The following is a 15,360-nucleotide window of genomic DNA, read 5'->3' as shown; positions in this document are numbered from 1 at the left end:
GCCATGCGGAGCCAGGCAGCCTTCCCCGAGGCTGCCCCACAGCACAGAGGGCAGGACGAGTCATACACCGGGCTATATGGGACCTGCCCATGGCCACGCTGCATGGGGTGCATCAGGGGGACACCGGTGGCCCACATCCACGCGACTGCCAGCGCAGGAGGGTCGCTTGCTCGTCCCGTGCTGATGGGAACAAATGATGGCCCACATCTGCCATGCTCCTGCGCGTCCTCAGCCAGGTCTCTGGCATTCGCCATCCACCCCAGGTTTCCTGTCCGGTGTCCTCAAGTCTTGTGCCCCAAATCCAGAATATTTGGGATGTTCCCGTTTCCCTGGGGAGCCATGGGAATGCACATTTTTCCAGTGATGCAGCAAGATGATGAGAGACAGGGGCCCATGTAGCCTGCTGGAGGTATCATCTATGTGACAGCAGTGTGATGGGGGGGCGGGGGCGTGTGGGCTCCTCAGCCTCAACAGAGAAGATGCTCAAGCAGACTTAAGGTTTTTGGGGTGGTTCAGCAAGCTGATGAGCTGGTCCTGGGGGCGAAGGCATGGATGAAGCCCAGCTGTGACACCAGCAGAGGTGGTTGTGTCTGAATTCACAGTGTTGAAGGGTGCGTTTAAACAAGTCAGACATGTGACTCTGTTAGATTTCTTTTCCTTCCTTCTCTAGTGTTTTATTTAATTCAGCCTCCGTTGTCTACATCCCCAGCTTTTTAGCTGCAGTAAAACTGAGTGGTCACAGACAGCTGAGCAGATTGGATTCAGCCTCTTTGCTGAAGCCAAAAATTGGTGTTCCCAATCCAAAACCTCCCTGTAAGAATAAAAATTGGAATGGTTTGGGTTTTAATTCCCAGAGGTGCTCCCTTAGCTCTGAAGGTGCAGAAGGATGTGAGCACCAGAACGGCCGCACTTCACAGCTGAATGCAGCACGCACGAAGGCAGAGGGTCACTTGGTTGGTCATCGTCTCCATCAGTGGTTATAACCTTCATCAGGTCAGTGGGTCTGGAGCTTTATTTGGGATTTTGGTGTTTAAGATCACCATCGTTTTGAGAAAAGAAAAAAATAAATAAGTAAAAGCACAAAACAACAGTCAGCCTTTGTGCTTAGGGGAAAATAGAGAAAATGTGTTCTCCATCAGTACAAGCCCGAATATAAAGGCCAGAGCTTCCTAGAACTAAGCTTTGCTTCTTTGCAGCCCTGTTGGCTCCAATAGCTCTGATCCTTCCAGCCAGGGCTCTTTGCACAGACCATGGGCTGCTGTCCAGGGGCTCGGCTGCTGCTTCCACGTGTGATTTCTTGGCCTCTGTGCCCTGGTCCATCTTCAGACAGGCTGTGTGTCCCAGGCTTTGGTATCAAACTGAGAGGGAAAACAGGGCTCAGACTGCTGGATCTACCACTGCTGATGCCAAGCTCTATTTTCATCCTCTCTCACTTTTTTTTTCTTTTTTCCTCTTGGACGTTAAAATCGAAAATTGGACGGATTCAGCAGTCAGTGGACGCAGCTAGGATTTGGCTTTGAATAATGCAGTCTCGATGTCCTGTCTTAAATCAGACGGTAGGGCTGCAGTGGGGTCCTGCTCTGCCCCATCGTGTCACGTGCCAGCGAGGGGTCAGAAACAGCAAAGCTCCACACAAGGAGACCCAGCTCCTAATTTTTGGCTCTTCCAATGACTGGCAGCATGACTTGAAGCAAGTGGTTTTAAGCTGATCCCTTCAAGCCGTGGAGCTCTGGGTGTTGTTTCCCCGTGGTATAAAAAAGGCTGCCCCAAGAGCTCCCTGCAGCACAAACACACGCCTTTCCCGCTTCCCCGCGGGGAGCTGCAGGCTGTAATTAACACCCAGACTGATCATTTCGGGTGGCCAGGCAGCACAATTATTTTTTCTCTTTTTTTAGGTTTTGCATAGACACAACAGGAAGCGAAGCTGGGGCTGTGCGACAGAGCGGGGCGATAGTGGCAGGGCCAGGTTTAACTCTTTGGGGCCTCTTGGGTGCGTACTCACGTGCAGGCACGTGTGCTCACTCCTCACTCCTCCGGGCCAGAGATCACCACATCTGCAGATTTCACTCTTCTCCAACATCTTGGATTGGAGACGACGAATGGAGCTTTTGGCTCCTTGTGGCTCCAGGGCCCAGCCTGCAAAATCCCTAAAAGCTCATCCTCCACCCCAAAAGGAGCTGCGATTCCTCCCATCCAGAATCCCACCACCCCGGGGTTTCCAAACCTCCTATTCGCGCCGTTTGGCTCCTGAGCAGGTGGGCATCAAGGTGTCCCGCACCTGAAACACATCCTGTCCCTCTCCATTGGTGCTCTCCCAGGGCAGCATCGCATCCCAGCCCCTGCTGGCTGCCAGGGGACAGCCCGGTCACCTCGCTGCCCTTCTCCGCAGCTCCGCAGCTGCCTTGGTCCCAGGGGAGCAGAGCTGTCAGTGCTGCAAGTGAAGGTCGACGATGCTGTGGATAATGGTATTCATGCTCCTTCTATTTTTTTTTCCTCCTGTGGCAAATACCTCACTTGATACGTTTCAGGAATTCATTTGCTTTTTTTATCACTGTCACACTGGCAATTGATAGCCCTGAACTAATGCATCTGGGACCTCCTGCCACTTCCAGCAGCCAAGTAGCAGAAACTGCTAAATTCCAGCATGGTGAAATTAAATTCTGTTGTATTTCTTGCTCCCCTGGTCCAGGACAAAGCTTCAATTTCCCTGTTTGGTCTTTCAGTCTTTCCCTGCCATGGCAGCCATTCTCCGTGCTTTGTCCATCATCGGTATCGTTCTGTTTTTATGTCAGGCTCATTCCTGAAGTATCGATCCCAAAGTCAATCTTAGAGATGTTTTTCTGGATATCCACCTTCTGCCGAATATTTCCCTTTAAGCACCGCTTGTTTTCCAGCTGCTCATGTCCCTTACAGTTCCCCTTTTAAACTTCTCTAGAAGAAGTACTTATTTCCTGTGGCAGGTCATATCTCATGCTTTACTTGTATCTGGGTGACTATCTACCACATATGCTCAATCTACAGAAACTGCTTATTTTATTGACAGCTCGGCTTGCATGGGTGTAAGCTGCACTCAGTAACTGCCATCTTGCGTTTTATTCCCCTCTCCAGCTTTGTGCCCACATTTTCAACCGTTTTCCTTCCTTCAGGCCCTTTCCTAGAGCTTTGGTAATGCTGATGTCAGAGGAGCAGGCTTGTCGCTGCCTGAATCCTGTCTCCTCGCCAAAATCTTAAATCCAGGCCCTGGATTTGCTGTTGTGGTCGCCGAGAACCTCCTTCCGTAATTAAAAGTCTCTGCAGCCAAAGCAGCAAATTCCTTCGCTAGTGCTTCCAGAAGCCTGGGATGGGCATGAGCCAGTCTTTCCCTCACCTCACACATGAGTGACTGTCTTCATAATCAGCTTGTACACCTAAATAGTCACAGCTTTAAAATCAATTCGCTTTTCCAAAGAGAGCTGGCAAGTCATTTGAAGCCTAGATCCCGCTGCGGTGTTGATGTCACACCGCTGCAAGAGAATCGCTTTGGTTTCGATGGGCTAGCACAAAACTCTGGGCTGCAGAGGGAAGGAGGGAGGGAGCGTGTTGTCTTTCCAAGCTCCGAATGAAAGACTGAAAGCATTTGTAGTACAGGAGGCTCCAAAATGTGCCTGAGCAGCTTTTCAGGCTCTTCTCATTCAGTGATTTCAGGTCAATGTAACTGCTTTAGCACGGGGCTTTCCCTCCCTTGCTCTACATCACTGCTACTCCCATGCCTTGAGCATGCAAAGGGCAAATGTGGTAGTTCCTTCTGCCCGTCTCAGTGAGAAACATTTTGATTTGGATGAGGGACATACACTGTCTTCATATTTGTTACCCAAGCGGTGATCCTGGTGTCGCCAGGGAGTGACATTTTCTCCCCTTTAGAAACTGGATATACCTTGGCTAACTGACATCCCTGATCCCTGCTTACGGATGCAATTATGGTGATGCTAAATTTCTGAGGATTGCCATCGCATGTGGGGGAATCTGGGAACCTCATAACAAGCTATAAAGTCAGGAGGCAAGCCAGCGTGCAAAGATCTTGGCAGCTCCCCCGTGATGGAAGATCCTGCTGTACTCAGGGCCGTGGTGCCAAAATGCAGCACGAACTATTAATTTGCTCTGATGATCCTCCCGCCTCAACACTGCCATATATTTCAGTACTCCTTGGCCTTCCCAAGCTGCTTGGAGTCCCAGGAGCATCCCAAAGATGGGTAAGCCAGCAGTGCAGGGCACGGGGTGGCTGACTCCATCTCAGCATAAATGAATGGAAGAAAAAGGACACGTACGGGCCATTTGTATCTGCCCCCTTCATCCCTCCTCCTCGCAGCCCAGGCTGCATCCCAAACCTGATAGAAGAAACAGGCACAGACCGAGCCGAGCCTTTCCCCAAGCTCCCACTTACACGCTAGGTTTCCTCTCTAGCCGTGCAGCCCAGCCAGCTGCGGATCCCTGGAGCTCTAAGGCGAGCCATTGCCTGTCGGGCTGGGTGGTGACAGACAGGATGGGGACAGCAGGTAGGGGACAGGATGGGGAGGCACTACGGGATGGGATTGCACGACGAGCTGGTTGGGACAGAGCAGCAGGGGAAGAGGGCTTTGTGTTCCAGCTGGGGCTGAGCAGCAAGGACGAGGAGGGCAACACGGTGCCGTGCCGAGCCGTGCACAGTTTGCCTTTCTCCTTGGGACGCCGCGTGCAGCACAGACGGCTCTGAGCGAGGAGACGCCCTGCGGCTGAGCCGTGTGCCAGCTGCCGGCGGGCCGCCCGCTGCTCCGAAGGGGTTGGCAACAGCCCTGGGCAGGGAGAGCAGAAGCTGTTGAGATGCCATGTGTGCTCAGCACTGCCGGGCTCCTCCAGCGGCATGGGAGCAGCAAGCCTGCTTTTTTTTTTTTTTCCTTTTTTTTTTCTGTAACCCCGTATAACGTGTTTCCAGCAGCTTTAGGTCAGCCTGAACCATCCTGGGCTTATTTTATGTCTCCTGTGAGAAAGCCTCTGGGTGATGCACGTGTGAACCTCAAAAACCACCGTCCCCAGGTTGCTTTTGCTAAACGCAGGCCCAGTGCCTGCGGTGTGGGACGCTTGCAGGCAGCCCTCAGCGAAGTCACACCAGTAACTAACAGGAGTTTGTCGGCCCCAGCAGGGAAAGGGACTGGAGTTCAGTGCCCTTTGCTGGCAGCCTGGAGGCGCGGCGAGCACAGCTTTCAGGGTTGATCTCGCTCCCTTCTGCTTGCAGATAGCTGAGCTGGAAAATGTGAACTGGGACCTGCTGGGACAAATGTCCCAGCCCAGTGCTGTGAACACTGGGTCTTGTGCTTATCTCTCGTTAGCAGAGATGCCCTTTCCCCCTCCTGTGGGGTAACTGGTGCAGGGCGCTGAGGAAGAAGCGGCACCTCGTTGAGTCACCGTACAGTGCCACGGGAAGTGGCGCGTCCCATGCACACGCAAGCGACCATGTGCCGGTGATGAAATCTTGTGAGGCCGGCCAGGCATTTCCCCCGTTACAGCCCAAAGAAAGAGTAATGTTGAGCTTATACCTGGGTGACTTTGGGGCGGTTCTCATTTGGACAAAATATAAGCACATGAAGAAGATACCTGCTGTCATAGATAGCCCTCCGGCATCAGAGCAGCCGCTCTGCGGGGCGGCAGCGAGGATGCTTAGGTGGCCATCTGCATCTTCAGCTGCTCAAGGGGAAGTCACTGGTTGGATGGGGGCAAAAATCAAAAATAGCAAATAAGACCTTAAAACTGGGTGAAACCTGTCACCGAGTTGCCTGTTAATTACTGTGTGACTGAGCCTGGAAATGCAGACTCCCAGCCCGGCATGCCCTGGCCAGTGCAGCCGGCATGCCGCGGCACTTCCCGCGTGCACATGGGGTCAGCTTTTCCCAGTTGCTCTTGAAATCATAACAAGCTGCTATCTTTATGTATGGCCTTTCATTTGTTTAAAGGTTCTCTGGACCTTTTGCACCCTAACTGTGTACTCTGTTGAAAAATAAGGGGGAGGGACAATCATTATTATTAGTGAAAAGTCCCATACCACATAAATTTTGTGCTGGTGGCTGTGGTTTTTAATTTCATGTAAATCAGCCCTTTCTTTTGACTAAAATCCAGCCTGTGAAGACTCTGCAGTCCACTTAACATCTTGTTAGCATTTGAGAACGGGTTCTGAATTAAACAGATTGGATTTGCTCCATTCAGGTTGGCTAAAAGTTAGAAGTGACAATGGAAAAACAGTATCAGTGATGGAGAAAAAAAAAAGGCTCATTGGCTCATCTTCATCACCTTCCCCTGTAGCTGAGCATCTTTCCCCAGAGCCAAATGGGTTCATCTCTGTGTGGGTTACATCGCCGCATCCCGATAAGGCCCCCACCACCAGGTTGGGCATCAAAAGAGGGGTTGAAGGAAGCAGCCCCCGACCCCTCTGATTTTTCTCACTCCTTTTCCAGCTGCAGAAGACGGGGCCATGAGGACGGCCTGGCAGGGGAAGGCCGGTCGCAGCCCGCTCCAGGCCCTGTACGAGAGTGACCAGGTGAGGGGACAGGGCGAGGGAAATGGGGGTGAAGAAGGAGGGGACGGCAGGTTTTGACCCCTTCTCCCAGCCCTCCAGTACATGGGCACTGTGCCATTGCCAGCCGCCCGAGGGCCCGCACCCAAACCTCTACCTGTGTCCAAAAGAAAAGACCGTGCCACTTTGGGGAGGTAATTGGTGCTCAAAACCTGCTTACGGCCCTTGCTGGAATTGGGATAAATGGATTCAGTGCTGGTGGGCTGAGCCTTGGGTGGGAAACCTGTGAGGTTTTGCCATCTGGGGGTGTCAGAGGAAACTCTGGGCCATTATGGCAGGGTAAGAGCATCATTGCTGGACTTCCTGAGCTCATCATTCATAGCTCCTTCTGTGATGATCTTTGTGGATCCCTTGTAGATAATATAGTATGATAATTAATATAACATAATGTAATGTAATGTAATATGTTCCTTATATATAATACAATATAATTAATATAATGTAATATAATATAATACATCCCTTATATAATATATAATTATAATATAATATATTAAAATATAATGTAATAAAGGATAATTATATATGGATATATATAATAGTCTATGATTCTGTGTTGGAAGATATATATATATATATATGCATATCGATACATGCACAGACACAGATGTATATGCATATACATATATATGTGTATATAAAGCTGGTTGTGGTCATGATGGGTTTATAATCCTGGGACATTTCAGGCCTTTCCATCACCAGCTGCACCTGCCGAGATGCAGGGGCTTGGTGGGTCCCTGCCCATGCAGGGCTCAGCTGCAGCGGAGCCAGATCCCTTTTTTATGCTCAGCGCTTTGTGTTCCAGCCTGGGGTGGTGCTTACACGTCTATAAGCAGCCGAATTACATTTGCTCTGGGGAAAATGGCAAATGCGGACTTCTTTGGCCATGATGCCTGCATACCCTAATCCTGCTGGAATGTCCTGGTGTTATTTCCTTAAAAGTGATGCTTAATTTCTCTGGCTTTTAAAAGGAAGGGAAAGAAGGGAGCAATTTTGCTCTGAATTAACTGAAAGACATGCACTTATTCCAGTGGGCGGCTGCTAAAAAGTCACATTTATTTGTTGCCATGCCTGCAGACAGTGTCTGTCTGTCTGTCTGTCTGTCTGTCTATCCATCCCTATAGTTTTGAATTATGCAAGTGCAGGGAAAAACACCTGAAAAAAAAAAAAACAGATCATTTTAAATGTCTGGGTTTTTTTTTTAGCACTTGCAAAAAGCATTTCCATTTTTAAAAGGTGGAGGGCAGCCTCCAAACAAAATCCAGCAAGAGAATTTTCTTCCAAAAAGTTTGGCTCTGTAGCAAGTTGTACCATGAAAACACCTCTTCAGCTATGATCATTGCCTCCCTAGATCCAGTGTTCCTCATATCCAAGTTGCCAACAATGCCAAAATCATCTCTCAGAGGCAGGTAGAGTCCGTTGGCTCGTCCTTTGCAGGAGGAGCTTTTCGCCCAGGTGTTAGTGCCACCCTGAAGGTGAGGGCTCTGCTGGATCACGCATGGTGCAGGCAGTTTCCTTCAGCGTCCCAGCTCCTGGCAGGAGCTTTACAAAGCCCCAGCTACGCAGTGCTGCCTCGCCCATGCTCTGGAGCCTCCCAAAAGCAATGACAGCTGTCAGCAGCGAGGATGGGGACACCAAGGAGGTGGCCTGCCTTTTGCCCTTCATCTTGTGGTGGCCACAAGTGGGACGCACCGGCTGCAGGGACAGTGCCGTGGGGCTGTGTGACGCCTGCGTGACCCAGAGTGGAAGCCACCGTTGTCTTGCAACACAGGGTCATTGCATGGCATTAAAGCAACTGCTCCATGGGGTCAGAGCCACCCTGGGTTAGAAACGGATGGTGAGACCGTTAGTGGCTGTGGCCAAGACGAGGCTTTTGGGAGGCTGCCAGAGCTGGCCTTGGGGCTGAGCATGAAATCTCCCAGCCTCGGCTTGTAAAAGGCAGAGGGAGCAGGCAGGAGGAGACGACTTCCTCTTCTGAGTTCCTGGAAATGGCTTCCTTCCCCAGATGTTTTATTGACATTTTTGGAGTTTCTGACGAAAACCTGGACAGGAAAGGACACGCCTCCAGAGTGCAAGGGGATTTCAGCTGGGGCCCATGAACGTCCCCAGACTGGTGTAAGAGAGCTTCATTAGCCAGTGTGGGGAGAGGCTGTAACATGACTCGTTTCATGCCCCTTTCTGCACTCCTGATCTTTTCTCACCCCTTGATTTGTCTCCTCATCTTGCTTCTCATTACATGTTGTTCTCTCTTTTGCCCCCAGCATGTCCAAGCATTAAATACACCAAAGCAAGTTGAGTTCAAAGTCAGTAATGTCCCCCAAAAGCCCATGGAAATCCCTTGGAAGTCCCCTCCAAAAAAACAGGGAAGGGGAAGTGATGGGAGCAGTTGTGGGCCTGACGTTCTACGTAGATTCCTGTCATTTTGGGTGAGCTGGTGACCATTGCTTTTTTTCCTCCCCAGTTGGAGCAGTCATCGCTGCAGGCAGTTCACCAGCAGAGACGCGAGCTGTTGAGCAACGTCTGCAGCCGTTACACCCGCAAGCGGCGTCTCCTGCGGCCGGATGACTTGCGGCACTTGGTGGTGGATGACACGCACGGGCTGCTCTACTGCTACGTGCCCAAAGTGGCCTGCACTAACTGGAAGCGGGTGATGATGGTCCTGACGGGGCAAGGCAAGTACCGGGACCCTTTGGAAATCCCCGCCAACGAGGCCCACGTCTCGTCCAACCTGCGCACCCTCTCCGAATACAGCATCCCCGAGATCAACCACCGCCTGCGCAGCTACCTCAAGTTCATCTTCGTGCGGGAGCCCTTCGAGCGCCTGGTCTCGGCGTACCGCAACAAGTTCACCCGCAGCTACAACACGGCCTTCCACAAGCGCTACGGGACCAAGATCATCCGGCGGCACCGGCAGGAGCCCAGCGACAGGGCGCTGGAGCGCGGGGACGACGTGCGCTTCGAGGAGTTCGTCTACTACCTGCTGGATCCACGGACGCAGCGGGAGGAGCCCTTCAACGAGCACTGGGAGCGGGTGCACTCGCTCTGCCACCCCTGCATTGTCCACTACGACGTGGTGGGCAAGTACGAGACCTTGGTTGAAGATGCCAATTACATCCTCCAGCTGGTGGGGGCCGACACGAGCGTCAAGTTCCCGTCCTCGTCCAAGACCACCAGGACAACGGACGACATGACGGCCCAGTTCTTCCAGGACATTAGCCCCTTCTACCAGAGGAGGCTCTTTAATTTATACAAAATGGACTACTTGCTCTTCAATTACTCCATCCCCTCTTACCTCCGCATCCGATGAGGCAGGGGCTGGGGGGGAGAGGTGGGAGAGAGCTGGGTAACTCTCGTTTTACCACAAATCTTCTCCTCCCATCCTGAGCTCATCTCGTGGTTCACTTCTTGCCGTGCCCTCTCCGTTACGGTCTGCTCCACATCCTGATGCCTCATTCAGGCAGGGTCTGGAAGGAGGAGGCCTCACAAAACACTGGGGCTGGAGCTTTCCTTCCCTTTCATCTCCAACAGGAGATGTTGCGGGGGACAGGAGGCTGCTGGCTTTGAGGGTGTGCCTTGTCTGGGGACTTTTAACTCCTCTGTATGTCCAGTTTGGGGAAGGCTCTTTTTTTGGGCAGGATCCCTTTGGGTCTTTCTCCTCCTCACTGGGCATGGACTTGGGGGACAGGATGGCGTGTGTCAGAGACTTGCATAGGACCAGAAATAAAGCAATAATTTAATGTAAGTTTTTCCATTTGTTTCTAATTGCTCCCACCTTCTTTTTTTTTGCCTTGTTCTTCTCCCTCCACACCAGCTTCCCACACTGTCCCCCACCTCCAAGGAGTGCAGCAGTGTTTCTCTCTGACAAAGCCTGGAGGGTTTTTTGTTCTTCCTCTTCACGTGCTCTTGGCTGGAATGTGAAAAATACTGTGAACAGAGAGAGAGGAGCACGTTTGCAGCTGGCATGGGCTCCCGCAGCCAGAGCCTGGTGCCAGGGGTGGCTGCGTTGCACCAGGGATGGAGGAAAATCATCCTTCGGAGCAGCACTGGGGCAGACCGGGGTTGGGAAGGGCCTCGAGGAGCGCTGTGCTGGGGCAGGGGAGAGCAATGGTGAGGTAAAGGTGATACTGCACTGGGAGGGCTGGAGAAGAAGCGTGTCTATGTGTGCCTGCTTAGTTGTGAGAGTGTGCGCGTGTGCATCAGAAAAAATAGAGAATTAAGAATGGGGACAGAGACACCTAGAGGAAAATTCCCCTCTGGTTGGCTGGCTTTGGACAATTCATTTTTTTGAAGAAGAAATGGGGAGGACACAAAAGAAAATGACAGACACCGTCCTAAGGCTTTAAATTCAAGCAGTCCAAAGAGCTGTATTTCTTTAAAACCATATTTCAGTCTTTCCTCTTTTCTGTTTAGCTTTGGCTCAGTGGCTGCCTTTGTAAATAAACACGCCGGTAATAGAATTTGCTGTAGAGTGTGTCTGCTGGCTCAGCTGCGAGCACTTGACTTATTAGTGCAATACAATGGGAGGTTTTATAAAACCCCAGTGTGCTCAGACTGTTTTAAAAAATAATGTTTTCATCTAACAACTTTCGGCTGCTACGTCTTAACCTTTTTTGCTCTTCGCCTCTGATCTGTCCCTTTCTGCTGACATTCCCTCCTTGGTTACGCTGTTTGGACAGTGGGTTTAGCAAAGCACTGAAAAAGAAAAGTAAATAAAATTGCTGGTGATCCTGGCAGCCTGACCGATTCTCCCAACGCGGGTTGGAGCTCTCGGAGAAACGGCCTTTCTCGTGCTACCTTAGTATCTCTCTGGCTGGCTGAAAGTCAAAGCACAGAAACAGCTGATATGATGCAACAAATTTCGTCTGCAGCATTCAGGCTCGGAGTGACTTCCTCCTGTTTTCTCAGGAGTCTCACGTTCCCCGGTTAGCACTTGCCTGTGCTTGGGAAAAAAAAAAAAAAAAAATCATTGTTCAAGTCACCACAAGCTCTCTTCTTTGCTTTTGGTCATGAATCATATCTTGGAGTCAGATGCAGAGTCATAAAGGGATGGATTTTTAGATGGATTTCTGTTCCGAAATACCGTTCCTTGCAGGTAGCTCTTAAAAGCTGATGGCACGGTGAGCGGCAAGGGTGGGCACACAGCGGCAAGGACAGACAGGCAGCAGCAAGGACAGACACACAGACTGTCTCTTGCTGCCCACAGGTGTTCAGACTGGCTGGTTGGGAGCCCCTTTGGGCTCTCTGGTGTGACAACGAGGGTCTGACACAGCTTTGTGCGATGGTGGTGTCCTGAAGGTGGTGGCAGAGGCGGCCAGCAACGCGCCATCATTTGGGTCACACATTTGGGCACACCCACCTTCGGGCTTTTTCTAGAGAAAAAAAAAAACCACCACCACCCAATACATTCAGGTCAGATCCTCGGCCTTCCCCCTGCCCAGAGGCACCCTTCGGAAGCGCGGCCTGCCCCCCGAACATGGCCACCCTGCGGCCTGCAGCCCGGGGCCGGCGTGGAGCTCGGGGGACACCGTGCGACAGCGGGGCACAACTGCAGGCCTGCCGGACCGGTTTTTCGGTTTTGCTTTGTTTTGTTTTCCAGCTGTTCCACCGCATCCCTTCCTCTTGCCGGAGGAGAAAGCATCAAGGGAATCGAGGCCACCTCGAAAATGGAGTTGGGTTTCTGTTTGCTCCTCTGCCTCAGGATGGGAACGTGGCGGCACCTCAAAACGCACGGGGCTGCACGGGGGCTGAGCATCACGCCCCCCGCCCTGAGGGAACCCCGCTGCTGCGAGCAGGGAGAGTATCCAGGAGGAAGACGATGGTCGGGTGATGAAAGCCAGGAGCCCCACTGGGGTCCCAAATGGAAGGGTCTCCGTGACACTGGGGTTCGCAGTGGCCGACCTGTGTGACCACACACCACCAGGTGTTACAGCCGCCAGGTGACACCGCGGGGCCCTCCCAGCTGCGATGACCCTGCCGAAAGGGGCAGAGGTGCCCGAGCGAGCATGGCTGCAATTAGCCACCTACATCGTTACGAAGAAGCTCGGCTGCTGGCAGGCAGGGAGCCAGGAGCAGCTCCTCACCCAGCCTGGTGGCCCCAGAGGGTTTGGGCCGGAGAAGCAGGAGGCTGGGGGACAGCAGCAGCCGGTGCTGCCAAGGTCACCCCGGCTCAGCAACGGGAGCTCGAAGACAAACGGAAAAATCCAAGTGATATGCAATAATTGCACACGGCTTGGCCTCGGGCAAGGAATAACCTTGCACACTCTATTTAAACCCTCCCTTCCCCTCCACCTCCCCATCAAGTGCCTATTAAAAATAATATTTTTTTAGAAAAAAAAAACCAACACACCACATCTGTTGCCATACGAAGCAGTGTTCAGACCCCTGGGTCACAGAGTACCCCTCTCATAGATGGGGCGAGTACTCCCCAGCAGTGCTTAGCGAGGAGCTCAGTAGGATCACCCACCCTGCCAGCCCCGGCCTTAAACAGGCTGCAGGGCTTGGGGACAAGCAGCCTTGAGGGAGCCAGCTTGGCCCTAGGGTTCGAAGTAATGCTTGGGAGCTGCTGTGGAGCTCTCAGAGCCCAAGGGATGCAAGAGAAAATAAGAACAGCATCACTTTTATGTGTGTGTGTGGACATGCATACATATGCAGTGTAAATAATGATTATATTATAATGTATAATAGTTATTGCAAATACTTTTAATAGTTATATGTTAATACACATGTAATAAGTATGTATATAAAATCTGTTACAAAAATAATTAGCATATGTGATTATACTATAATGTTTAATAGAGCAATTATATTTGTATCTGATTGTAGTATTTAATAGGCATTGATTTATGTGTTTACGTGTGTGTGTGTATATGTGATACCTACACACATACGCACACACGAGACTCCCTCCCCATACAAGAGGAGCCCCTTCCCTTCCCACAATGTTGAGCTTTCAGGCAAATGTGGCTCAGCAGCTAACAGAGCCAGCCCCGTCCTCTGCACACCGCTCCCTTCGCAGCTTGCTCCGGCCTTCAGCATGCGGCGGGCGCGCTGCCCATGCTGGGATGCTTCGTGCTGCGGAGCTGCCAGCCCTGTCCCTGGTGACCCATCTGAAATCATCGCATTTCTGCATCCAGCGCAACACAACCGAGCTTCAGTGATGGGGAGCTTTCCTTCCCGAGCTCGCTGTGCACCGCAGATTGGGTTGTTTACCAGCTGGAGGATTAAATAGACCTCCATTGAAGGGGAAAAAAATGTTTTCAAGTATGTCTTGGAAGTGGTGTCTCGCTTGAAGGAGGCTTTTCAGGCTTGCTTGTTTGCTGGCTGACACTTCACTTGTCCCTGGTGAGGATGCAGTGTCTCAAACAAAGTAGTTTTTCTGGAAAAATACTGTACTAGGATGGAGGCAGCGTATGGAAGCTGGGGAGAGGCAGATAAATCCTTTGACTGCCCCTGAAAGCAAACCCCTGCTCTTCTCGAGACCCTACGGCAGGTGACAGACCCTGTCTGGCAAAGGACACCCAACCTTCCTCCCCAGCACCGCCAGGATCTCCCCAAGGCCACCCCAGCACCAGGACAGGCACCCAGCTCCTCCCAACCCCAGCACCCTTCCAAAACATGGGCATGAACCTGAAATTTAGTTTACTGGGGAGCAACTAGCAGCTGGGTTACGTATAGCCTTTGTTAGTAAGAGCCCTTTCTCATTTGCACAGGGAAAGAAAGAAAAGGAGGAAGGAAAAAGAGTAAACAGGCTGAATAGCCAAAGAGCTAGCCTTTCGCTGCCCCTGAATTAAAAAAAAAAAAAAATCCCTTTATTGAAACCATTTCCTTTGGTTATATCATTTCTCTTGAGCCTGGAAGCAATTTTCAGTCTTAAGCGCTCCCCACACTAAGTGCACAGGCAGGAGGCTGATGCTTGGCTGCCCACCGAATGGTCCCCCGAGGACAGCGAGTCTCTCGGGGACCCTCGTGACACCCAGACATCACTCGCACCCCAGCACCTCCTGTGACAGGGGGCCCAAGCCTGGCCCGGGCAAGGTGCAGTGCAGGTCAACCCGTCCCGGCTGGGCAGCACAAGTAGGACACAGATGGCCTCCATTACGTGTTCCCATTCGTGTCCTCTGTCAACAGTTACAACCACAACAAGCCGAGCTCTGCCCAGAAATCCCCCGAAGAAGGGACGCACCCGTGCCACGGCTTTGTTGGAGCCGTGTGGCAGAGGAGCAGCCGTGTGTTGGGCTCTGGGAATTGGTGCTGGAGGAGGTGACTGGGAGGTGACTGTGCAGGAAAGCACCTCTCTGAGGCAGCAGGGACATGCAACAAGGTGGGGAAGAGAAAAGCTGGTGCTGGGGCAGGAGGAGTTATTTGCCAGGACTGCTCAAGCCAGTGCCAAATTGGCACTAATAAAAGTGCACAAAATAAAACGCTCAGCTCAAGTTATTAAAATATGTATGTATCTTTTAGTGCAGCTCCCTCAAACTGGGACTGGCAATCAGACGCTTGCTTTGTTTTCCGTGCAAGCCCCCACAGCCACCGCTGCTGCTGCAGTTATCGCAGGTGCTCAGGGCTGACAGTGCCTGGGCTGCAGCAAGAGATAAAACAGCGAGGCCCAAGGTGGTGGAGAGGGTGCCCCAAATGCTGTCACGTCCCCACCACGAAGCTGGTGCACACATGCTCCCCAGCTCAGTTGGTGTGGGGTTATTTACCCTTCAAATCTAAAAAAGGAAGAGAGGCTGGGAAAGGAGGGGAACAACAGCTTGGTTTTGTCCAGGGAGTGCTTCTCC

The 15,360-nt window shown here is 51.8% G+C and overlaps 1 protein-coding gene across 3 annotated transcripts in view; it reads left to right on the top strand.

Annotated features, from left to right (window-relative positions):
* CHST13 (carbohydrate sulfotransferase 13) overlaps window positions 1-10,322 on the top strand; it is a 46,509-nt gene extending 36,187 nt beyond the window's left edge. For all 3 annotated transcript variants that reach the window (XM_067003007.1, XM_048070950.2, XM_048070957.2), the window contains 2 exons: window positions 6,462-6,544; window positions 9,042-10,322. In XM_067003007.1, coding sequence (XP_066859108.1) covers window positions 6,462-6,544; window positions 9,042-9,887 — 929 coding nt within the window. In that variant the 3' untranslated portion in view covers window positions 9,888-10,322. The remainder of the gene's footprint in view (window positions 1-6,461; window positions 6,545-9,041) is intronic.
* Window positions 10,323-15,360: the final 5,038 nt, after the last annotated feature.

This window comes from Anser cygnoides, chromosome 10, assembly GCF_040182565.1.
Source record: "Anser cygnoides isolate HZ-2024a breed goose chromosome 10, Taihu_goose_T2T_genome, whole genome shotgun sequence".
In the NCBI taxonomy this organism is placed as follows: domain Eukaryota; kingdom Metazoa; phylum Chordata; class Aves; order Anseriformes; family Anatidae; genus Anser; species Anser cygnoides.
The sequence above is the reverse complement of the archived record's forward strand: the minus strand, read 5'-3'. Positions and strand labels throughout refer to the sequence as shown.